This window comes from Opisthorchis viverrini, assembly GCF_000715545.1.
Source record: "Opisthorchis viverrini unplaced genomic scaffold opera_v5_139, whole genome shotgun sequence".
NCBI classification, from domain to species: Eukaryota; Metazoa; Platyhelminthes; class Trematoda; order Opisthorchiida; family Opisthorchiidae; genus Opisthorchis; species Opisthorchis viverrini.
Window position 1 is genome coordinate 37,901 of NW_008751795.1, and position 27,424 is coordinate 65,324.

General features: G+C 39.5%; 1 protein-coding gene across 1 annotated transcript in view; it reads left to right on the forward strand.

Annotated features, from left to right (window-relative positions):
• Positions 1 to 23,385, forward strand: part of T265_14072 (hypothetical protein) — a gene marked incomplete at both ends in the record, with an annotated part of 41,804 nt that extends 18,419 nt beyond the window's left edge. Inside the window, 2 exons of the mRNA XM_009171915.1 lie at positions 723 to 789; positions 23,094 to 23,385. Coding sequence (XP_009170179.1) covers positions 723 to 789; positions 23,094 to 23,383 — 357 coding nt within the window. The remainder of the gene's footprint in view (positions 1 to 722; positions 790 to 23,093) is intronic.
• Between the last annotated feature and the right edge of the window lie 4,039 nt (positions 23,386 to 27,424).

Here is a 27,424-nt window from a genome sequence, read left to right on the forward strand (position 1 = left end):
TCAGGACTCTGGTGACCTTTCGACTTGAGCTTTGTGTCTATGAAAAGTAGTCTAGTCTTCTTGCCAATTGTCTGTCTACCACAACTCCATTCCCCTATCCACAACGAGGCATGAGTATGGGCTTGCATAGGCCGGCTCGACATACGGTGTGCTGGCAACACCACTTGCAGCCAACGTATTAGTTCCCTCGTTTAGTTACCAGACAGTTCAAAAGACATGAATTAGCAAGGCTGAGCAAGGAAATGGAGTAAACGTGCGAATCACAATGGGATTGGCAGTTCCAATGCCAGGGTTCATGTAGAATCAAGTCAATTGAAGTGGAAAAACAAGGGCAAATAAATAACTGTAGGTTGCACGAGACCCGATGCGCCGTCATTGGATACAAAGAAACTGAATATACGGAGTCCGTATTGCTGTTGTTTCTGATGGTATCTTGGAGGTTTAGCCAAATGAAGCTTCTTTTAGCGGCAACTTATCATTCCTCACTGGAAATCTTGTCCAAAAAAGACAATCGCAACCAAAGTCTTATTAGAATGCACAACAGCTTACAACAGCAATTCAAATATGTGGATAAGAACTAGCTGAAAACCAAAAATAATCAGTTATTTGATACATATGCAGAGTCATCTGTTTAAGAGACGGTATTGAACAGAAAAAATAGATCGATTAATTTCCACTCACCAGGTTTACGAGGAATTTTTTTTGGATATTTTGTTCCATAGGTTAGAGATGGTGATGCATGGAAAAGTCTCTATTTGTCGCGAACGAGCAGAAAATCACCAGATGCAGGTAAGGGTGCTTACATTCTTGGGCATCGACCTTAATAATCAAATGACAGGTTCATTGCCAATTTTCTCTAAAACGTATTTTGTATGCGCGTACAACAGTTATCCATTGAGAAACACACCACCCCCGTGACGGACAAAACCTACATCATATCAAAAATCGTTTTAAATTATTCAGCCGTATTTTTAAAAACACAGCAAAACTTATCGCCACACCTGTCCACTCAACCCTCATGAAAACATTACTTTGTTGCGAAGTTGCCGGAAGTACAAAGTTAACACTAAATGTCCGAAAAAGAAATAAACTCAGGTGCCCAGATGCACTTGTAAAGATATCATAAACCTTGTATTGCTTCATTATCTCGCCAATTCCAGTGGACTTACTTATGCATTCACTTTTATAGACTGGACAGATAACTGGAAATCGTGAACAAATGCCCAGAGGGATGTGCTAGCTATATCAGTTTTACTGAAGACATGACAAACGGCATGACAATTGATCAAATGATACAAGCACATATTGGAGCATTCTGACGTCTCCTCCCGGTTGTGAGCTGTTGTTTCTAGGCAAAACACAACAACGACTTCCTCCCTGAAAATCCATACTTCCCTAATGATTGTCAGCAAAACCTGGCTGATTAAAACGCGGTGGTTGAAACTTATCTTCCAGCTAGATTTCCCTATTGGAATGGCCGTTTACTGGTCTAAACTCAGAATCATGTTGCTCAATGCAGTGAACTAACATCCTGAAGCATTTTGACAAAATGTTGGACAGCTGCAGCCACCTCGTTATTCATACGAGAAAAAAGACTTCGCAAGGGAACAAAAAATAAGCTATCAAAAACTTCCAAGGCCCCTTTTGACGCGCGCCAACAAGGCCTTTCTGCCACATATCTATGAAGGTACCATATAACGTTCACTGATCTAACATTTCGCATAACTAAAGCACAGAGATAAATCACATGCTACGGTAAACCTATAGGAATTTGGCCACAGTACACAAGTGATGACAATATCCGTCCCATTCAACGGTGTCCCTTTCAGTCAAAGGTAATAAATATTGCAGATGAGTGTGATAAGATACTGGATGAGAAGACATTCTCAGATGTGGAGATCCTAAATAATAAGACATTCAATTGTTACCTGATTTCCATAATGTTCCACAAACAGATGACTTGTTAGTACTCAACATATTACGTCTACGAGCATTGTGTCATATATCCATCTCATCACCGCTCAATGAGAATTTTGCAAAGAACCAGTTTTTATGGTTTGCATTATGCCACACATTTAGCTAAACGCTAGTAATTTATGATACATTAAAAGACAGTGTGGATTGTTCTTCATATACTCAATGGAATATGTTCTTATGTTTCATTTGAGAGGCACAAAGGAAATTCAAACTCAACCCTTCTGCTAGCTTCTGAGGATCGATGTAGCACTATCATTTATGTTGGTGTGTGAACTTGTGAAGCATGAAGTGAACACCAAGCTCAAAAACAAAGATGATACAAAATGCATACAGATAACTCGTTTTGGAAGAAACATTTACTTACGGGTGCAGAGAAAGCTAATCACACAGGAAACTATCGGTGTAAAATGAAAAGGTTCGGAATAATTGTGAACATGGAAAGGATTATGTTGAAAAATCATTGAGTGAAGCGACAGGCTGCTGTTTTTCATCGTTTGTGGTTTGCGATTCTTTACTGGTTCTTTATTAATTTTTTTCAAAATGTTTTTTAATCAAAAGTTTTTGATGAAACAGTTTTATCCGAATCCAACGTGACATCGGGGCCTGGTGCATGCCGGTTTTTTTCCAGACAGTACTTTAGTCCGAAAAACAAATCCTTGCTTGAAGAATCATGCTCAGGCCGATTCTCAGTATACTTGCTTCCCTCATTTGTCATAAGGCTTGTACTTCAACATCTTCCACAGTAAACCTACGGTCTAAATATGGCGAGTACTATCACGCGGACTCATACTGTATCAACTTCGCCAAGTTCCATCGTAGCTTTTTATACTGTCGTAGTAGAACATGGAAGGTACTCCGAAGCCCAATTCATAAGTCCCCAATTTCAGGTGAGCCTTCACTCCTACCGTTGGGTCTGGAAACTCTGAGATAAAATTTATTTCCTCGCATGCTCCTGAATGACAGCCTATTCAGATAGAGAAAGTTATTTAAATCATTTGATATCAGATGTAATTAAGGTCGTTTAAACGCGTAGAAACTGAGAACGTAATGACATACTTAGGCAAAGTTCCGCTGTTTTGGTGCACTCGTCTGCAAATAATCAATAGTTCAAAATTAAATGGCCCACTATTGTATGGTGACATATATACGTACCTTCTTAAATAATATAAAAGACAAACATTTTCACTAGTATCAATAACGTCCAGGTCATAAAACACGGATTAGCTGTTATGAGTGATGAACCCAAAACAATGTCCAGGGCGCAGAAATTACCGACGCAGGCTTGGTTGTAAAACTGTGCACTGGCGCCTTTAATAAAATAAAGAGAATTTTTCCGTCTAAGCATTGGTTTTTGAAAGCATGCGTTTGACACCTCAGCTTGATGTAAAGTGATGGATTGAATAAAATATCGCAAATAGCTTGATGTGGCCGACTGAAATCCAGTTAGATATGTTGTGATCATGTTTTCATACATTGCGCGTTAAAATAAAACGCGAAGTTTACATCCATTTTTATGTTTCCATGATTCGCACGAAATATTTTCCGCTTGGTGCAGAAGTAAAGACAGCTTAGTTGCAGGCTACAAGTTTATGGCAAAGCGCTGCTCGAATATGGGGCCTTTTATTGGCTTGCTTGCATATTTTTTAAGATCAGTTACGAAGAACGGCAGTTTTCAAGTGGAAATTTCAGAACTGCAATATAAAGTAACGCGATTAAATTGATAGCATACTACGTACGATAGTTTCATAAAATTGATTCTCAGCGAAATTATGGGCACTGACCTTGATAGAACAGCAGATGGGGTACCAAGATCAAAGTGAAGTATGTTAGAAACATTGTTGCAGCCTACGAGTTGGATTTTACGCAGTTACACTCTTATATGGTTTGACTCTGTTCAATGAGATCGCCTTCGAGGAAACAAACATTAGTCGCTTTGCCAAATTAACGTATGCATGCAAGGCACACAAGTGGTTCTAACTTGAGGTGATTAATATGCAATGTATCTAATGTCTCAATTTTATAACGTCGGTTTAGGCAGAACTTGCTTGTGTTCGTGTTGCTTGGCTTAAAGGACTTGCATTTAATCAGATGTTTCTGAATTCCTCCTCCCTCCGTTTTGATCGCTAGAAAATCCATAATTCTTGAACAAGAGTTTCTTAAGTGTAAAGAATAAATGTGTTTGCAGAATTACACTTTCACGCGGACGACAGAAAGTATTGCCGGTGCTTAAGCATTTTTAAACACTTCTTGGAAAAGTGTGCAGTGATGATTTTCAAAATGATATGTCGAAGGGATTCAACAAGAACGGATATGTGAAATGACGATATCGCTACATAATGGGCGGAAAATCTTAGTCGGTTAGACTATAGCGCAACATCTTTCGGAACGTCCAATTAGTGTACTTTGAAAATCTTGTGATAAAAAGCTTTTTTTCTGATAACACATGAAAAGAAGTTACCTACATATGCTAGCAATCCTCGCAATGCTGTTGTACCAACGGGTGTTGTGAAGCAACCCAGGTGGACAGGTCCCTAAGGATTATGGTCTCCTTGTTACCTAGTTTGAAAACCGAACTCAGTTTAGAGTTTGCTTGTACCGACAGTATTTACTAAAGAGGCAACTCAACCGCATTAGTCTTCAGCTTTACTCAAGATGTGAAGGCTATAAATGGTGAATAGTTGGTTTTTGTTTACATTGTTTGTCTATCGGAAATTCCAGATCATTCTCAAAGGGGATTACCAACTGATCCACACAAGAATATGTATATCTAAGATTTTGCAGTGGATAAATTAGAGAGCCAGATCTCTCCTGCATTTTACTTTGTTTTCAAGCAGGTTTTTTCAGTCTTTTTTAGCACGGTCAACTAAGTGGCGCCTAATCAACCGACGTCTTTAGGCGCTCTCTAAATAATTAAATAATGTGGATGAAATCCGGCTTTTACCTACAATATATTGTCTGTATAAAACTGGTTTTTGAAATATCGGACTGAATGGCAGGTCCATTTAAAAAAATCAGGAATTACAACGTTGATATCCACACCATAAATTATTCAAAGGAAAAGAACTTCTGGAGAATTTGTCCCTCCAAAAGACGTGCGCTGTTAGGTGTATGGAAAAAAATGTCACCGAATAATCATTTATTAAGCTGATCATCAAATAAACAATGCAGGAATATTTTCAGCTTGTTGTTATTGAATGTTCGTGCTTTGAACGCAAATAACTCAATAGCTGCATTATACAGGTGTCGGCCATACTTATAGACCTAGAGATTTTGACGAACCACCATGTTTTCAAGTCCTAAACAAGTAAGATGAGTTTTAAACAATAACAAGCCTTCCGGTTATCTTGATGGTTGAGTTTTTATATTAACTACGCATTTTTATCGTTTTACTGAAACCTCGCCGTTAAATCCTAGTATGCCGTTTTCATTTTTTTTTCAAAATAAAATGAAGCTAGCATGTTAATCATTAATCGTTCATACGTCTCCGATCAGGCCACAGAGCGTAACTCATGACACGTATGCATTTTTCGTTTCTAAAGTGATGTCCTTGAAAGCTTGTGATCTTAGCATGTATTGTATGTGGACTTCATTGTGAACTGAATTGGTGATCAGAGCTCGGACGTTGGCATAAAATGGGATGAAAAACTTTAACAATAATGGTAGGAAAGATGGTGAAGCTGTCTAAAACGGATGCAAAACATTGGTCAGAAGTCGTGCACAAACCGTATTTCATCTGATGGTTATCTTTAAAAACTCTGTGGTAATCTAATATCATGTGGGCCTGGCAACGATTTGTTGTTTATGCTTGAGTGTATAGAAGATGTGACTGTACTCATGGCACTGAAAACAACTTATTGCACTAGAAATAAAGCGACGAGTTAGTACTTCGTGGGACGTTACACTTGTCGGTAAATATTCTCGTTTATCGGCAGATAATTTACTACTTCTGAGACCATTTGAGAAGTAAAAGATGACAGATCAAAGATATCTATAGTTTCTCTCGTAACTTTTATTGCGTTATCTAATAATAAGGGTTCGATCATAAAGGATTCAAACTTATCCTTTGCTGCTCTGTTATAGCGTATTACATCTAAGTGGCAGATCAACAGTGCTATTTTACTATTCGTTACCACCTACCAGAAAGACCGCTTGCTGCTCTTTCACAAACCCAGTGAATATTATAGACCAGACGCTTCAACATCCAGTGGCCAACTGTTTAATAGAGGTATGCGCTCAGATCGTTTATTGTAAAATCGTTCTTAAGAATATCGGCCTTCGACAAGTATAATAAATGATTTAATAATAACAAGCCTTCCGTTTATTTCGATGGCTGAGTTTTCATGTTAACCAACAATCTTAAGGTCTACATATATTTATCGCTCTACTGAAACCTCGCCGATAAATAGTGGTGTGCCTTTCTCACTTAAAGATAATGGTAATAAACAGTCTTGGCCTTAAGGACTAGGAGTGTTTCTACAGTATACATATACTAGCGTAGAAAGAACACCCATGAGTGTCACTGGTACAAATATTTTGTCAACTATCTCCCCCGATTCAACCATAACTAACTCTGGACACAAATTTGACCACTTGTGTTCAAAACTTACCTCGTTTCCATGTTGATAATTTGTAAAAGCATACATTAGCCAAACATCTGAGAACCATATGAAAACGTTTAGTCTACCCTACATCAAATTCGAAATCACGGAGGTAAAATTTATTCTGGGTGAAAAAATGGTCGTTGATTTAATGCCTTGAAACATGCGACGAAATTAAAGTGCGTTTGGCCACCACTTTGTTCAGAGTGCCATAATGGTTTTGCTTTGTTCTACCAGAATATTTTTGTTACGGGCACGGTTAATGGTTCTAAACTGGAAGGTGGGTCGGTCAATCCGCACAACAAGGGCGGGAAGTCGATCGAGTCGTCGGGCAAACCAATCACAGTACCACCTGTTTACATCAGATTATGTAGAAAAAGTCAGTGGGCCCACGAGGTGTAGTAATTGCAAGATTAAGGCGCATGACAAATGTCAGGAGTTCAAAGGCTCCCCATGAAGTGTTCATATATTTTTCAGTGTTTGGGCTGGTGTCGATAGGACAATCGCGTCAGACAGACCAAACAAGGGTGATGAAAACGCATGTTTAACTAATGCCCCAAACTCCTGAATTTTTGGTTGCAAGTAAAATGCCATGTCATTGTAAATAACGAATCACCAATGACCAATGTAAATTCATTGATCAAGACTTAGAGGTGAATTCACCTTCTTTTAGCACAGAATGTCATAAGTCAGTCGTGATGGGTTGTGAAGTACACTTCTGCCAACTGTCTACATATTCTACCTATTTAACCGTTTCTTCGGTGAACAAATGCTTGAGATGCGGGAATGAGAGTGGCTTCGATTATGCTGCGGTCGACCCAGGTTTGAAGCCTGGTACTTTAACATGAATGTTGGATGCACGGTAATGTACAATAAAAAGACGCTGCTAAGTAATTAGTACAATGTATTTTGAAACAATACATATGAAATGGGCAACTTTCACACGAGACACCATTGTCAGGTTCCGCGTTGATCGTAAAAATGAGGTTAGATCTATTGTACAGCGTATTATAATACATCACCTAAATCTTTGTAGTTTAAATATGAATGCATTTTTGTTAGTTGAACGTTTCAGCAACCTTCTACCATATTTTGAAATAATTATTTGATTTATTGCAAATTATATTTGAAAGGTCAAAGCACAGCACGTTATGATCTAGAATTTAAACTAGCAATGAAGATATCTAAAATTCTTCTGAGAGCCAAGAAGATGTTTCATTGATAAAACTGATTTTACCTCGTACTTTAGGAGATATTTCCTTTTCGTTCAAGGGTGCAAAACCTACAAAACTAGCTGAAACCCGGCATTACATCAAGTTTGATGCCAACTTAATTTTATACACTTTCCTTTCCCCGGTTTTATACGTGTTCGCATTAAAAGCACCAAAAGTACCATTGATGATGGTTTTTTTGCAACATCACTTGGTCACGTTTCATTCATATAGGTCAAATCTCTCATGAAAAATTCCATCAAATATTTTACGGCGTTTCAAGCATGCATTGACAAAATCAGCAGTTTCCGGCAACAGAGATAGAATTATGCATGATGACAGTTATCCTGAGAAAAGCAGTGATGCATGCAATATGTCAGGCCAATATCCTCTGCAGAATGACCAAAAAAATTTTGTTATTACGCGCAGTATCATTATCAAAAGTAACATTACATCTAGTATCTTACGCAAATGTTTGAGTAAAATTGCTAGACTATGCTAATAGGAAATCTATGTCTCCCTGAACGGGCCGTTTTTAATGAACAAACATCCCCCCTTTTTCGAGAAAGTAATCACTTATCACCGCACATATATTAGTATCATGATTTCGTAATCGTAAAACAGCAGTGGAGATAATAAACACCAGTTGTCTTTTGTGCCACAAAGTCACCACATTCGAGAGCACATGCACCTTTAATGTGTATCTTAGAACATTTATTCTAGTTATTCATGGACAGAGAGCCAGCGAGCAACTGCGACAGAAAGCTAAATTTCCTAACGAAGGTAATACACATTGTCTAAATCCAAATTTCTTGATATATGGTCTTCCGACACAGGTGTAGGAAATAAACTGCACATTTAGCAGATAAGACTATTTCATCACGTTGCTTTTAAATTACATTTGGGTGAGAGATATGTATGCCATCTATACCTACCATTACTTTGCGCTTTTGAGGATACTGCCCGAGTATGCATCAGATTCAATTCAGATATAACTCAAAATACAGCATTTGTTTTATTTGGTGTCTAGCATAGGCTAATAATTCTAATAATTCTAATAATAATAATTCTAATAATTCTACCTTTGTCCGTGCAATGTTCTTGAAGAGAAGCATAGCGTTTGGTATTGAATCTTTGCCGAGCTTGTGTGATTGTGTAATTTAACAGGTGGTTAACTGCTTATTTTGTTCGTATCAAACGTGCGCCAAGTTACTTTTTATTCCAAACATAGCGTGATTTTACTTCAGAAGCGACAGTGCCGAAGCGCGGAGTTCTCGCTAAACTGCTGCATTATTAATTGTGTTTTGCTTTGCTTTCCAGGGGATCTTTGTATTGACTTGGTTACGAAAGACCGCATTAATGACTGCGTGTAGGAATGACGTTCTTCGATTTGAAACCGATCAGTGCCACTGGGTTATGATGCTCCAAGCTAGATGCAGCCTTATTTTTGCAATTGCAGACTGAAACAACCGGTGTTTATTTTGGCACTATCTTCGTTATTATCATTATCGTTATCTTATTTTAGAGGTAGGACGGTTTGTTTAAACGTCTGATTAATGCAGTTGTTGTCCTGTGAAGTACGTTGGTTAAAATTACAGAAGATGAACGCAGCGAAGACTTTCATCAATCGGAATAAATCTAACAGTTTAGGTACGTTGAATTAGCCCAAGTTGTAGGACCACTCCCGTAAAATAAATCCACAGTTTAGTTACGTTGAATTAGCCCAAGTTGTAGGACCACTCCCGTAATATCAGCCATTTTGATAAACGAATAACAATATTTAATCGCAATCAGAGTGCGAGCCAGCCGTTTTGCAAAAAAGCTTTGAAGGTCTTTGCAAGGCCTTGTTTTGTTGTTTAGCCTGACCGTGTCGTGTGCCACAGTGGACACGCACCGTTGTTGCAGAGACCCTTTTTCCAGAGTTTAAGGTTGCTAAATGTGTGTAAACGAAACAAATCCATTGTTTCCGTCATTCAGCTTTGTGCTTACTTTCAACATTACAATTAAAACACAGTGTGACAGACAAGACTCAAAACACACTAAAGTTATCCTCAAACGAAATGCATAAAAGTCATTGAAATGACGCCACAAAAGACGCGACGGGAGCAAAAACCTTTCCAGCTACATTATACTCTGGATATCTGAAAAAGCAATTTGAAAAAATCGGTGGGCGTTAAAACTCATTGCGTACCCCGTGTTTCGTGGGTAAAATAATCTTGAACGTTAAACTAAATTAGTGCAGTAGGTTTCCATGGGAAAAATGATCAGCATTGTGAAGAACATCACCTTCATAATTGTCCGCGTTGCATCCAAAGAAACAAAAAGCCCACGATAATAAGTGGCAAGCGTTTTAACCAAAATACATTCGTGGTTATGATATATTCTTAAACGGCAACTTATATTAGGACCATGTTTGCGGTAATTTTTACAGCTTTCCCAATTTTAGTTTTAAATAACTGTCCTGATTTGTTATCGTAAAGCAAAAATATGTTTTGTGTAGTAGTTATCGAGTTCGCTGAATAAAGGTGTTGAGACAACTTACATTGGGCTGCGGATATCGCCTCATTGGGATTTCCCATGAAGGAAAAATCAGATCTTAGCATAAATGTAACTGACGAATGACTAAACGATGGTATGCGGTTACTAGACACACTAAGGGTCACAACGACGTTCACACTGATGCCCTAACCTAGTTTCGCACGACGTGAGACAATTTGAAACGTGAATTCTAAGATGATTCTGGGAACGGCTGGGCACCCAATCTTAGGCTTAACGTTCAATAAACCAAACTGTATCCAGAAAGTCAGTAGTTTATACGATCTTGCTAGTTTTTACGGAAGCAAGAATGTGCCACGACCAGGAAGACGCCCTTGGGTTTCCACTTTTATGATTGGTAGTGCAGACATGGGTGGACGATATCTGAGATTTTCTGGGCACAAGTTGAAAGTACTACTTTTCAAGCACTTGAATGCGGTTAAATTACGTTTGTGGCACTCAGAAACATCAGATGAGTTCCAATTGCGATGGAGCAACTGTTGCACGGTGCTTCCGTAATCTACAATGTAGAAGATTCAAATCAGTACACACGCATTACAACGGCGAATCTGATGCTGAATTGGTGCTTATCTGTTGAACTCAGTTCTGCCAGCTCAAAATCGGGACACCACATTACTGGTAATTTCTTGTCGTCCGAAAGAGATTATACGTCACCATGAAATTGTGAAATTTCATGCAGGCGTCCAAATCGCTACGGGAAAAGATACCTTCACAATAAGGATACTTCTGTGAGATGAGTGGTTGTCCTCACAGCCTTTCGCGAAAATATATGGTTAAACGTTTTCGTTTTCTATCGATGTGCGGAAAATATCCTGGCTTTTACAACTGAAAGTCATCAATAATTGGAGTGTCTTTAAGTTCATTTATAGAAGACATTTCTGAATATTCAAATTACCAGATATTACACTCCACCACAAAAGGCTAGCACTTAGATGTAGATATATTTTTCCGGAAGGTTTGGCTACTCGTCAGTAGTCAGAATGGAATCAACTTTGGTGGGTAGTAAGATGTCAGAAATTCACCGGTTACATCTGGATATCCTTGTATTTGTTTACATGGCGCCTGTTTTATGATAATTCTTGAAGAGTAACATTGATCCGCAATTCTTGTGCTTGATATTGGTGTAACTTTCCGGCGCAAACAAGCGGGGGTGTTCACAGGAGAAACTACTGATCTTCAAACAACGTTTGGTGACTTTTAGGACGATTGATGATGTTTTCCTATGCCCGCTATTCTAGAAAATTTGCAACTCAAGGATCCAGTTAACTAAATCCGTTACCAAAATTGTCGCGGTTGCCTGGAGGGACAGTTCTATCGTTTTCATCGCAGCGATCCATTTAAAACTCCAGATCCTACCTTTCTATTCATTGTAAGTATTTCTGAAAGTAGACAAAAGTTTCAATAAGGGTTGAGGCGCGTTCTGTAGCCATAGTGATGGTACTGTCTAAGAAATTACTTTGTAACAGGATGCCAATGGAGTTGAAGGGACCCATTGTTTTTCAGCCTTCTCCAAACACATCAGTTCTTCAAGAAGAAAGACAGTTTACGTAGTGGGTTGTTCGACTCTACCACTTGTGCTCACCGGGACGTGATTCGCGTGCTAGTGTTTGCATATCACTCTACATATCGTATTTGAAAACTTCGGGTGCACTCAGTTATATATATATATATATACTTGTTGTTTCTGCTACTGTTTACCAGTTACATGTCCTAGTAATTTTCCAGCGTTTTGAACTTATAACTCCGTTTGTAACACGCGCAAAAACTGAAATAAGGATATGAAAGTAACGGGGTATCAGAAGACGAAAATCAGTTTTTGGACAAAATATAATATCAGCATTTCCAAATGGACAGCAAACTATGAGCAGAAAAATAGGCGTCTTCAAAAATCATTCTCAAATCAATGTCTGGCGCCCCGCCCCAGATATTGGGCTCTTGAAGGTTGATAATTCCTTGTCATTCCTGGCTTTATCACCTTAGCAGAACTGCACAGCGATTTATCTAGAAAGATGGGTTGAGTCTTCTACCTGTGATTGAAACCCAAGTTGTCAGACTCCGGATTAGCGCAGTAATTTCCGAGACGTTTTATCGCAGCCACTGAGAACAGTTTCCAACATCACAACTTTGGGGTAGGCAGGCGTTTTACAGTGTTCAACATTTGAATGTTCTCAGCAAGAATGTATGGCACAGGATTGTCATTCCATTTCCACACTCACCCAACTGTGGATGAGTGATGATAAAGGCTTGATACATTTCTGCTCTGTTTGTCAAATGATCGATTTCTCGTTAACAAGCCTGGATATAGTACCTGCAGTGACTGTGTCGTTTTTTCTCAGTATTTTACTGAAATACCATATATGTGCAAGAAACCAATAGTTTCGAATACCTTTTTGTAACTCGATTATTCCCCCAGAGTATTTAGTTCACCGGAATAATCAAATATGCAGTCACCAGAACGGTTTGCTTTTGACAAATCGCCATCAAGGGTCTGATGTTTTTTTGCAATGGCAGCGCTTTGTGTGCTTTATTTGCGTGAATAATTGGACCCTTCCCGGCCTTGGATATTATATTACGTCATTTGCTTATTAGTGTGACTATTCTTCACAAGCGAAATACAGAAGCCTCAACAACATCCATGACGCCACTCAATATCAGGCAGAATCAACAAAAACCGGTAACAGTTTTTATCCAGAACATTTTCCCATTTAATTTTCGTCATGTTTTTCTCGCCCGGTGGGCCATTTTTGTCGGAAACAAATGCCACATTTTTGTTTATTTACGAGTGCACAGCTATGGCACAATATTTCTGAGTTTCTTTCCGTTATCGGAAAGCGTGCTGCATAGTGGCGTAGCTCATAGTATTTAGAAATGGAATTTAAATTACTGGGATCAAAGCAAACCAAAACCTGTCAATAGACTAGTTATCAGAATGTGATTTGAACGCATGTGCATTTTTTATGTCCTAGCTAAGGAAAGCAGGCTGTGAAACCGTACTCATCAATGTGCAGCCGGCTGTCACCGAAATTGATACACATGCTATAATTGTGAGTGTAGCAATCGTTGTGGAGACCAAAAAAACTTGGAAAATGGAGAAAAAGGTAATAGTTTGTACGTGAGGATAACAAGCGAGTGCTTCCTTTTAGTGCATGTGTATTGCAGTTTGAGCTTTCCCCTGAACCATGAAGTTGAATGCCGTCTTGAGCTATATTCGCCATCTAAAGCGGTACGGACAGCTGCATGAGCGTGGTTGGTGCGCCACTATTTTTCATAACACTGAAGGAGTGTGTAGAAGATCGTGCTATGCTTGTGCGCGTGCATGCTCTGTGTTTTGAATACAACATCAAAACCTGTGTAGAAGATCGTGCTATGCTTCTGCGCGTACCTGCTCTGTGTTTTGAATACAACATCAAAACTACTTTAGGCCATCCATCCCACTACGGCACATCATGACGCTCAAGCTGGAATGTTCATCCATAATTTGTTTTCCATCTTCGAGTTTCATTTAAAGAAAATAAAATAACACGAATCGTTTCGTGAGGTATGCTTTCCAGATTTACTCGTCCATATGTTTGTCAATACGCTCTCTTCTCCCAACTTGTTGACCTTAATGCATTAGGCCATTCATGACACCTGCATAAAATTTATTCTATACCCGAAAATCCGGGTATCGTAAACTAATAAACTTTTCACAGCTACTGAATCATAGCGATACTTTCAACTGCGGTGCATCCAAAAAGCTGTTGAGGTTATGAGGCAGATGACTGCCTCATAGCAAGACCAAAAGCTATGGAGCGAAAACGAGTGCAGCAGCTGATTTAGTGCCTTTCCAAAGTTCCTTACTCCTTATTTATGGTAGTTTCACGGACGTAAGATATCACGAAAACCATCCATTGACGCCTCATGCGCTGCCCCACTCTACTTTGAAAGTTTGGTAATCGCTTGATTTATATCACAAAATTCCTTTACCCCTTTTGTATTTTGAATCATAAATACTTAGTTTCTTATCCGGCTTAGACGCGTACATTGGGTGCACATCTCACTGTCCTACAACAACTTTATCAGTTCACGGAAATAGCAGCCAAAATAAGTGTTTGAGAAAGCGTACCAAAAAGTTAGGGTACTTGCAGAGCTCACAGAATAATGAGCGATTGAATGCTGGACAAATTCTTTCAAAACTTTGTTTGGTAAATGATGCAGTAATTATTTCACCGCATTATGTTGTTGGGCCTATTATGCTGCTTCGTGTTTCGCATTTTAAGCAAAAGTTAATTAATGTCTTTAATGACGGACTCTGGTTATTAGCAGGTTTCCATCCCACTTTATCCCTTTGACAGTGGAAATGCAAATATAGCTCGAGAATGACGTTGCTTTTTTGTTACCCGTCAGCTTTTTGCAAGGCATCTTGCAGAAGGCAATGCAACCCAAATTCAAGGAAGTGATACCAAAGCGCAACCAACGAACCAGGGGGGGTGTGCTTAAAATGCATCATCGTTCTCGTAGAATTTTAGATTTTAAGCTTCAGGCGTCTTTATTTACCCGCAATAACGTTCACAATGACGATCAACATTCTGCAGAAAAAATATTTCATGGTCAGGATCGACGAGAATAACACCAAGTTGTATTTGAACATTGAAGTCCAATTACTGAAAAGCTTGTTCCGTTAATTGAGTTTCCTCGGTTACCTATCTGAGGCTGATTCATAAAATTCGGTGATTCACTTTGAATCAAACTTAAGGTATTCCTTAGAGCTGATTTTCGAACGTGTCTTTGTCCGATTTTTCTGAAGATTTCAGCAAATGATGATGACTAAATTTAGGCATGGTACTGGCTACTAGAAGTGCTCATTTATGAAAACCGGTGTTATCTGCCTGAACTTTGACAGCGGATTAAGTTTAAGCCAAATGATTAAAAAGGTCGGGAAACCAGGGTGTGTAAAGAACAAAATCAGCACACAAGCTCGACGGATAAGTCTACGTGGATGAACCTGCGAAGTACTACTGACCAAGCATAAGTACCATTCACATCACGCAAATTATTGACACGCGTATTAAGGTTTGCGCGATCGCAGCGCATTCGGGGTACTTATCTAGGCTTGTGCATCTGCGCCACTAGCGTATTTACTTTCAGCCTTTATGAAATTTTCAGCCTCAGGATGCTATGGGATTGTCGGATTAGCATTTTCCAATTTACACTGCAAAAATTAGATTCTGTCAAGCAACATCTTTTTGTTCCTGGTGCATTTATGGATCTGACTTATCAGCGCTTATAGTATGCAGCGAATATTACTTTTAGACTTTCCAGTTTTGAGGGATAAATCTGTGCCAAGTTAACTAATACAGTTCATTTAATGCACTCCCTAAGACTTCAACTGCTTAATTTAGAAGATTACGGAACCAAAGTGGCCGCACTTTTGAGCATATCTAAAATGCTTGGTGGGTATGGCCTGTATTCAGTCTATCATGTTGACAATTAAATGCAGAAGTATATGGAAGAGATACATATTTTTCCTGCATAATCGTCTTCAAATCTAGAGCCAAATGGTTGACAAACTACACCAACTTCTTTAAGTTTTTCAATGGTCATTTATGCCTTCACCGTAAGCAGCATGAGCACAGTGCTAATGTTCAACCAAGCAGTGTGGTTACCAGAAACCATTGCTTGCTTATTTACGAAAATGAAACCAGACATAACATTGGAGTTGTTCTATTTTAGTGCATGATGATGCAGTGAGCGGAAGAAAGAGTTATCCTATTTGGGTAAGTATATTTTAAATATGTTGCCTATTATAGCCAGTTCACTAAAATTTGCAAATAAAAACTTTCGCATGATGTAAAACATGCACAGGAGGTGAAAGATTTTAAATTTCACCACAACAGCATGATGTTCTGTTTGCCCGTCTTTAAAACTCGATACCTGAGCATTGAGATAAACACACTTCTATTGCTCCCTGCTTTCCCACGTTTTTAAGCATGCTGTTTATTGTTGAAAAAGAGCGTTTTCATCTATTGAGAACAGGAATAGATTTCTGAAAATGGCAAGCTGTATTATTAGTTGACTTTGGTTATTTTGCTTTCTCAGACAAGAAGTAGCTTTCTACTTGGTTAGATGACAATTTATTTAAAGGTGCCACAGTGCTTTTATCTTTTGTCTGTTAACTGTTTTGACCTGGTTGATATAATCTGACAGATTTAACCACCCAACCACTTTTGTTATATGAAATAATATGGGAATTTTGTTATAAGAACAGTAGACGTGATATGGTCTAGATGAAGTCCAACTTTAAAGAGACTAGGAGACCCTGATTTGTTTGGTGAAATTGTTGAAACTATATTTTAGTAAATTCGCTCGCAGGGTAATTTTTTGTACTGTTCTTTCTTCTTACATAGTCTTGGTTTTGGTCCTGTTGTCACAAGGCCATCTGTTTGCTTGTCTATTTGTCACAAGATATCCTAATTAGACACATCTCTTAAAGACCAGACAATAGGTACTATTCGGTAGTGCAGCTAGTTTGTTTCTCTAGAGGAACCAAAGTGATGCTAATTTATTCTTCTCATACCGGCGTGTGATCCGTGTTTTACGTCGGAGATTAACTCCTTTGTTTGCCGAATATTTCTGGCCAGGGATTAGAGATTTTCCAGTATCGTCCGGTTTAATGAGCCAAAACAATCTGCTCCTCAGTAAACGAAAGACGATTAAGTGATGTCAAAAGGGTTTGCACGAGAAAGTTGTTAGTATTTTAAATTTTTCTACATTGTCTCACTGCTTTTTAGGCCTAAATATGTAATATTTAAGGAATAATTGTGTAGCCGTCAGCAAATGAATTCATTTAACTCTGTTTATGCAATACAAGATTGAAATAGGATTTTTCCTTTTTTGGATGGTGAGAGAAATGTATTCGTTGCTCTCAAAAATTATAAGCTAGGGTGTCAAAGAACGGAAAAAGTTTCACGTTCGTACAGAGTAGTAGTCACCCTCTTTACAGTTTTGAGAAAAGAATCCAGAAAACGATTTTTTTCAAAACTTTTTTAGCAGCAAATGGATAAAAGAAGAGCATGATTGCAAAGAATGGTTTATTGGAGTAACACAATTCTCAATCGGCTTTCAACGTTTATCGTTCTATAACCGGGAGATTTTCGCACTGTTTACACTGTGAACCGCTTACGTGATTGACGCTTTTATACTCATGAACTGAATTTGGTCTGCCGCAAAGTCAGCCGGGGTAATTTCCCTGGGGACTTTGGTTTTGGTGTTAGAAGTACTTTAATACAGCGTCGAGGAAGGAGGCGCTTCTTCAAGGAGAGTCTACACTTGGAATATCCAGGCACAAGAGGCTCCAAAGGCTTGTTGGGACTAATCAGTGAGGTTGTGATAAGTTATTCACAGAAAAAAACCTCTGGGTGGCTGACTTATTATTTAATTCACTATCAGTTTGTTCTGATCGTTATGCTAGCCTCGGGTCCCACTGCTTGCCCTTTATCAAATCTTACAAGATGGACAGCAAACAGTTTCTACACCTTGCTCAACCTATAAGCAGTGACTCGAACTGCTATATATGTAATTTTTGGTGGGGTTTTAGAAAGTTTCAGGTATTCTAAAAGTAGGGGTGGATTACGGTTAATGGCCTTCTTGTATAGAGCACAAACACATACCATGCAAAGCGCTTTAAAACTATTATCTAGATTTTAGCGTATGAATCAGGATTGACTGTGTCACACTCCAGTGGACGATACTGAATCATGTGCGAATCCTCAAATGCCAGATTGTTCAAGTGCAGGCTTATCAATATATACGGTAGTAAATGTGCTATACCAAATTTAAACTGTGGGATCCTGCTTGCCTGCATTCAAAAACGTATTTGCAGAGACGTGCTTATAAATTAAGGTTAGTAGAAAAAAGTGCACCTACCCAAAGACAAGGCAACTTAGTCACATCCTAAAGAAACGCGTGGAACAATATTGAAAGGGTTCACAACTTTAAGGCCAAAGACAAAGACAAGCTTAGTCACATCCTAAAGAAACGCGTGGAACAATATTGAACGGGTTCACAACTTTAAGGCCAAAGAGTGACTAGACGGCTGGCGCAGGTCGGAAAATGACCAACGATCAAGTCAAAACCAGGAAGAAGTTACATGGGTACAAAGCAGAGAAACAAGCAAATAGTCATAAAACAACAGATCACGTCATCTGTTACCACTAAGCTACTCTTTGATGTCGTTGGGGAAATAAATTGGGAACTTGACGCGAAAGTTAGTATCAGCTCGACAGCGACATTAAGTTTACACTTTTGGCACAAATTGTTTGCGGTGCTAACACAGCCGACGTGAAGGTGCCTAGTAGGCCTGGTTTTGTTCTGTACATTTTGGTTTGCAAAGTAAGATCATTTTTACTGGCCACACATATCCAGTGCGAGTGCCAGCTTTTTCACATACTGTGACCGTATATTAGAAAAATCCATCCATAAAGCACTTGAAATCTTGATTGACTTTCAATCTTGTTGGATTTTATCCAAATGCGGTCAAAATTAGTCTCGTGCAAGGGTATAGTTGTATGACTTATGAAGGACGCCAGACACTGACGTTCTGATGCAGACAAATTGCTATAAAAGAACAAAATTCTGATCATGTGGACGCTGTCAAATCGAGTTTGCATCTGCCATACTTATTGCCACTATACCTTCTTGCTATCCTGTAAATGAATTTACCAGATTGGATTGTGAAGCGGAGGCAATACACAGTGTTTGTCATTTTTACGAAAGCCAGACGAATCGTGTATTGCCGTTGTTCACGTGATCAGTGGTCCCCTTTTTCTCAGCCGTATAATTTAAAATTCAGCCAACAAATGAAATATTTCGAGTGCTTACCTTCAGGTTTGTCTGAAATCACTTCTTGTTAAAATATTGATAAAATATTTTTAAGGACAACCAAATGACAGAAATTTGAGAAGTATTAATGGGTCATGATGTTAATATTTAGAAAACGGTTAACTGGTTTATGCTTGCCAAATTAAAAAACGAGAGGTTAAAACATTTGCACATATATAGCGATCATACATTTGTCCCCTAACAAGATCTACAATGTGTGAAATTCGTTATAACATTGGAAGATGAAAGACTCCGAAGAAATTGTACTTTCGGTAATTAGTTTGCTTGGCTGATACATCGGAAAATATCCTGCTAGACATTGTGTGCAAAAGTTGTAAAAATTCGGAGATAGATGCTTTTTAGAAACCCGTTGTTGACCTTAAAGTAAAGCCAGTACTTTATGCTCATACTATCTCGACTAGTTGAGATAGCGAGATAAATCAACAGAAAGAGCTGGGATTGTGTCAATTTTAGCCACCTTTTTTGACAGCGGCTTTCATCAGGAAACTTTAAGTGAACAACCTGAGCCCGCAAATCGGTCATCTGTTAGTGTGTTATGACTATGTGGACATAATATTCGTGCTTGCGAAGAACAGTATCAGTACAACTGACGTGTGAGCGGTTTTAATCCAGTTAGCAATAGTACCATTAAACTTAACTGCGCTTGAGATTCTCTGATGGAAATTTCCAGGAGAATCCTGTGAACACCATACAGTTTACAGTCCGGGAGAAACAAACATACACGGATGAAGCTGATTTATTTCTTTAGTTTTGTTTATTTCCAGCGAAAGCTTAATAAACCTATGTTATTTGACTGGCCAAAAACGTTTGAAAAACATAGGTAAAACTATCAGTAAAACCACAAATATGCATCCAAAAAATCTGAAAATAAACAACGTCCATTTGAGGAAAGATGCATTAACAAAGTAGGCCCAAAGGTGCCGAAATTGCTGAACTAGCTGATGCGATGCTCCTATTGGATACCGATCACGAGTGCAACAGACCGGGTTTTTATAGATTTCAGAGGCCGTCAGAATTTGTCCATGTTGTTATTATCTAAGCCAGATCCTTTTTAAACCGTATCCGAACTCAAAAACGTGTGATAAAAATATAATAAGGGATATTCGCAACACCAACCCTAACGAGGAAAGTAATAAAAACCAGGCCGATGAGCCAATAAATTAGATAACTTATCGCTGTCACAATTAAGGAGCTCATGTGTTATTGTTGTTTTCTTTGAAACACAAGATTCTGAGATTTTAGTCAAATACAAATGGCCACACAGATAAATAATGGCAAAACATTCGACGTGATCGCTGAAGAGTTAGTTGGTACCTTATTGTTTATCGCCTATTCTCATTAGGTCAGGTGGGACCCAGAATCGAGGCTTATACGAGAGACCGCTTGGTGTAGCAACGTTATTTTGGAGTACCTTATAAGTCGTAGGTGGCAAATATTTATCAACGCAGTCATCCGCGATACCCGAGTCTAAATCGTGTATTGGAAAAAGGCAGTTTTGAGATATTTTGCCGAGCATGGTACGGGAATTTGAACTCGGTGGCAGCTTACGGGTCATCACTTTCAGGTCGGCATGATAAACTAGAACACCTGTAAGGTCACTGTTATCGGATAAATGTGGTCCACCAGACGAAACACAAACAAGTCATTTATCTAACGAATAACGTAAGATAACAAGATACTTCTGGTCAAAAATCAATGGGCACGTTCAATGCGACCCTCCCACCTTATGAGGCCAAATACGCATCCGGCTTTAATAAGCATTATATATAAATATGTAAAACTGCGTTATATATTCAGCGACTGGATGTACCAGATTTCAGGATAAAAGAACTTTCGTCAAAAGCAATGACATTCCTTTGGGTTGGATGTAAAGTTTATATGAAATGGAAAGTTGTTTACTACGGCTTCATAAGTACCATACACTGCACTCCTGAACGCTTGTCTAAAACAGATGATGCACATGTGCTAAACTTGGAGGGAAACTCAAAATTTGTTTCATAAGTGTGTTCCATCCGACTGAAAAAATAATTATTTTTGATCTTGTGTTAAATGTGGTTAACTAAACCATTGACGTAGCTATCAGGATTTCCGTGAATGTGATATACTGCCGGAAAATGTTTGAGTGGTAAACCAAAAAAACGCAATACTCTATTTTATCCCAAGAAATTGGAGTGATTACCTGGTTTCGAGATGAAAAACTACACCCCTGTGGTCCGTCACTGGAAAGGACGGTTTACACTACATTCAAGGTTTTTATTTCTCAAAGCGTTCAACTGAATATGAAGATTGGTTTACAGTGCGATTTGTTCAAAATACAGCCGTGGTATTTATTAGTGAGAATTTCACACTTTGCATTCCCCCATCCAATTGTCCCCTAAATATTTTGAGTCACCAATTTCCCGTTCGCTAAATCAGTTTTTCATCTCAACCGATAAAATGCTCTAAATAGACTGCTCTCAACGAATACCATCCACGATGGAACAGACTCTCAATGCACAACAAACAGCTTTCAAATAAGCAATATGCCTAGCCACCCCCTCCGATTGTTCCTTCGTTGTATTTGAGAATTTTTGACCACCGGTGTTGATTCCATGCCATTGATTGCTTGAGACATGCAAGAATGAACATTGTCAGAGAAAAATCAATTTTTCACAGGCGAAACTATCCGTCGACCAATATCAAGATATGAACAGTTATGCCCGTGCAACGTGGCATCATGCGAAAAATGGCGTCGCAAGATGAATTAACTTTGAGCAGTCCCCGCCAAATCAGTAAATGGATTGAATTGAAACGAATAGCATGGTTATTTATAATACTTATATGGAGCTAAATCGTGACATGATAAATTGATAGAACTGCAGTCTAATGGTCGGATAATGCACGAATTGAATCAGAAGAACCAGTACTGTTTGTTACTCTACTGTATCCGTCCAATATCAGACAGTTTAGACTTTGATTTCTCACTCTCAATCAAGTCAATATTAGACATCATTTTAGAAGTTCCTACGACCAGAGCTTCATTGCCACCAACAGATGGACTGATAAAACTGATAACTGGTTTCTAAACTCCACGCGAACCTTAGAATAGGCGATTTTGGAATATCACACTGAACGGTTCTACGTACATTCATGCTGCAGAACGTGAGCAGTGCATTCATCTGTTTAAATCCGCTCTACTGACCTCACTGGTAACCAGTAGTACGGAAAGCCTTCAAGATGTGTTGCGCCCATCATTTGTCATTAAAACGATCAAAACAGTGAGTTTTGCTATCACCATTACCTGAGACAGAAACTGCGTTTTTCACTTCAAAACGTCTAGAACAGATGAAACGTTTTTCATTTCGTACTTAGCCTTGCTTTGTGGGAAGAGGAGGCAAATATTCCTGGTACCCAAAATATGTCAACCATATTTTTATTAAAAGAAGGCAAACCTACATAAAATGTTCCAGTGCAGTGTTACTGACGTCTACGTTAGGAATGTAAAATGTAGGTGGCCCTTTGAGAACCTTGATGCATTCAAGCACCAGTATTTAAGGATAAGCTATTCAGTCCATCAGCGAGTGCCCAGAGCTAAGAAAGTGCAAAGTAATTTTACGTGGTATTCGGTCATTGGGTACGCCTCCAATATTTGGCTATGTATTTGGCGCTATGCATATCTCGGATGGCAGTCTATCAGACGAGGTCGATGCACAAAGCTCAATAGACAGAATTGCGTTTGCCAGTTTGCGCCGCTTGTGGTTTCAGGAATACGTGAATGGGTCTCGGAGGACGGGAATATCACAGTACACATTTAGGTGAAGCAGTATGGATTTCCGTGGTAAGCTAGCCTTAAGTACCCCTCCCTTTCCCACTATTATTCGTTCCATTATAGTTCTTCATTCAAATAAACTGATATGCTTGTACGGCAACAAGTTACCAGTGTCCTCAGCTGGCGTTAGTGTAAATGATGATGACGATTTTAGAGTGGCGGTTTCGCTCGTCGTCCAGATTTCCACACGAAGCCCTTTTGTCGTTAGTTTGTTCGCTGAGTGTATCACATTGCTAGCGATCACAAGGACAACATCGGATTTGTCAGCCAATCAAGTCAGTTCCAATGTGGTTATGCGGAAATCCGAGTTAGAAATGATGAGGGATGGCAATGTAAACGCCAAACGCATACGCTAGGACGTCTTTCGGTACACATGGTCTTAGTTATGCTGTGGGCTTCCGCCAAGACGGATGCAGCGCTCATGTTTGAGAGGTGACGAAACCATGTCGGCCAACTGTTCTGCCCACGATAGATACAGTTCTGTTTTAGAGGCTCTAACTAATGTGTTCAGTGCGATACAGAGCCAGCAGGTGAGTCCTCTGGCCGTTCGTTGTGAAGACTTTCGTTGAACTAAGCAAGCCTAAATGTAGACGCAAAGTGGTCACAAATAGGTAATTTCAGAGACTTATGAATACCGATCCGGCCATGAACAGAGTGAGCATAGCGAGTCAAGATCTGAATTTTTGTCTTAACCTCCACTGTGAACCAAAAAATGTCACCACCACATCGTAGTTAAACAAAGGCACAAAAAATTGATGGCTCTTTGACACAGCTTTGTTCATCGCTTCTGCTGGGTACTAAAAATACAAATGGCTTTTGATACAACAACCATTACGAAATCACCGTTAAGTTTCAAAATGGTGCGTACTTACCACTGATGTCTGCCCTTTAGCTGTATTCATCATACAACTTATGAACGAACAGCACGATCCATAGTCATCGACTGTTACTCCGTAATCAGACGTAAGTCAAGTGAACTAAAAACCATGCTGTTAACAAAATGCCGTACAAATAGGTGCAACTGGATCTATTGAATAGCAAACTATCTAGCGAACTGGTGTGTTTGGACCATCAAACCGAAAAGTGCACCTCTGATAATCGCTCTTTTAGACATTTACGCATGAAGATACTCATCACAAAAAAACTGAACGAGTTGGCGTCGACGAATTCCTGTTAGTTCCATTAATTCACCCACTAGGAAGTCAGAAGGCATCAATAGCAACGTACATACCACGTAAACCGACGGACAGTCCCAATTCGTTTCGAGTGGTATTTGTTCTACAACCATTGGTTTTTCAACCACGGCCTGCATCCGACGGAAGTTACCCCCGGGCTACCTCAATGATAAACCACACTTATGTAAAACGTTGCCAAACCCATTTCTAGACGAGTAGAATCACTTGAAAAACGTGGAACAGCGGAGCGTGCCGTGCACATATTAACCGGATGCGAAGTATTCGTGTAGTATTTCTGCCCTTATTGCGACTATCCATCAACGGAAAACCCTGAAAACAACAAGACAGAACATCATAAGAATATCACAAGAACACCGTACACCAGAGATTTAGTTGGGTCCCAGGTGAGTCTCCCGAAAAATTAAATTCGCTTATAAATGAGGGTATTTTGTTAAAGAAAAGTATCTCAACAGTGCATTGCAAATTTAGACACCCCCGACAATAACGGACAAAGGAACAAGAACGCCTCTATGGTATGTTTTAAAGCGAATGCGCGAGGAAGCAAGGAGTATTCATGAGAAAAAACTGCAGTATATTTGCTAGGGGTGAAGTCTCGTGGCACTATATATGGAGAAATTTAAAAAAAATACAATTCATCCGCCTTCATATCGGAAAATATCAGTACTTGGAATGTCTTTGCTACCTCTGAATATGGGTTATTTATGAGTTGTGTGCAAAATTTGAACGTCCGAGAGAGCGATTGCCTTCTGCAACTTGGTTTAACCGAGTGAAAATGAATTGTATTGGGTAGGAAGATAACTGGTTGCAAGAAAGCCGCCGAGGTAAAAAGTAGCTGAAGGCAAGACAGTACCATTCGTGTGATGAGAAGTCAGTCACTGTCGGTTTTTCATCTTTCAAAGTTTTCCTGAGGAGAGAGTTCGACATACCCTGTAGCCTTTACTTAATTGTCCAATCTCACCGTGCTCCAAAGCGGAATTAGAATGTCTTCGGAGACGAAATATTTTCTTCAAAACTCCTAAACGTTTCACTCATTTTCGCAACCCGGGTAAAGTGTACTGTGCCGCGGTCCGATCTGCTCTACTTTATGAATCAACGTCGTGGCCGCTGTGTGTTGCACAGCATCACCGACTATCTGTTTGTGAGCTCAGGTGACGCGCAAGCATTGAGCGAACCTGGTGAGAACACGAGACCAGTAATCAAGAAAGCGCTTGCGTTCGATTGAGTAGCGTCGGTAACCGCCGAGTCCTTGAGTGTATACGTGGAACGAGACGTTCACGACCCTTTTATATATGGTGGTGTCATGTATTCATACACAGATTGTGTTGAAGCTATAATCTCCACTACGCAGCTGCTCATCCGCAGGGGACGTACGATACCAATTGGTGTTGGCGAGTTGATTGGGCCGTCGCCTCCAGCATGGCTCTCATTTCCATATCCCCCGAATACTTGACAAATGAAGTTAAAGAGGGTGTAACCATTGCATTTTGAGTTAGAAAACTGAAGGACCGGGTGTGATCCAGCGATATATGTATATATCATGCTGTATAGATATCAAGCTGTAGACGAACAATATCTCAAAAATCTCAGCATAGTGATCGCCAGTTATCCCAAATGACTCCGAAGAAGTTTGAGTGAGAACCAACAACAATAAGCAAGGTCAGTTCTCAAAATTTCACTGAGCCTTAGACTGTGCTTTGGTGGACGTATGTCTAACACGGGTGGCTTGGGAAGATGCTTGCTTTTATGACACATTGTGGACATCATGATACTACATTCCGGTAGCTGGAATCTGGCTGAGGTTGCATTATCCTGGTGGACTAACAGGGTCTTCTATAAATGGATAGTCCATACTACTCAACGGAGCTGTTTTTAAATGTAGATTTACTAACGCTGATCGGTGAGAGCTTGCGGAGAATATCTTCAAGCTGTATTTCTACAATCAGCGGGAAATTTTTAGGATATGGTTTTGGAGACCATCTGTGAATTGGTTCGCGAATATGCCTAAACAAGGTGTACTGTTTTAACTTTGGAAATGCAATTAAACCAGACGTCAAATTAGGATGGTGGAAAAGGCGGAGAACATGGGTATTCTTACACTACATTACCTTCTTTGGAACCGGAAATTGATTTTCGTTTACCTTGGCTTGCAGCGTTTGCCCGCTGATTAGTTGGACTTTTGCACTCAGACACAGCAATAAATCTTTATCGGTTAGGCGAATACTTTTGCAAAATCCAAAATGGTAGCCACAAGGGCTGACAATTGATGTCAAATCTTTTGTATTTGAGGTAACTACATTCTACACCTGAATCTCTATAAGCGTAATGTTACAGCCGGCGATTTAGAGTTCACTATGCTTAGGCAAATTCCACCAAATGATTTAGGACGTTAGTAATGCAAGGCATGATTTAATGTACAGCTGCTTCTTTTTCGACTACTGGTGATAGAAAGAAGGCCTTAACTCCGGAGTTATTTTTTGGAAAACGCCAACTAAACAGTTACAGACTATTGAACAGGGAGGCGAAACTCTCAGGCTCCTCCTGTTCATAAAAAACTAAGTATCCGTCCTCTCCTAGAACGCATCTTCCTGAGATCTTCTGGATACTCATTGACTATTACTCAAATGTAAGCGAATGTCACAAAGTAATTCCACTTTTCAACCGGATTTACCGGAAAACTACTCGCCTGCCCCATTAGTAATATCCCCTGTTACACTGTTGGTTCTTCCAGGCAATACATTGCTGCTCGCTTATTCCGTGAGGATGCTGGAGGATTTCTTGGTGAATATTTAAGACAATCGGTTTATCAGGCTTCGCCATATAGTCCGACCCCTCGTGGGTACCGAATTCGGTGGAACGGCCTTGAATTCGCACTTAGTCACTGACTCGAAGATGTACACACGGGTGCTTTAGAGCATTTTGACTCACACGGCAGTCCCAGTTTCCAAGGCGAAGATGTTCGCATTGTGCATTCAAACTCCGAACTGTCCGGTGCTTCACGTAACTTTAACGGACTACCAATCATAGAAAATTCTTCTTCCAGCTCCCAGATACTTGAAGTGTGGAGGAAATTTCCCTCACCCCACAAGAATGTTTCCCACAGAGCACGCAGGCTAAAGACAAGCCTGAGATTGCCGTTTACATATGTGCAGTGTATAGAAAGGTTATGATTGCAGAGGGAGCAGAATGAAACAATAGACA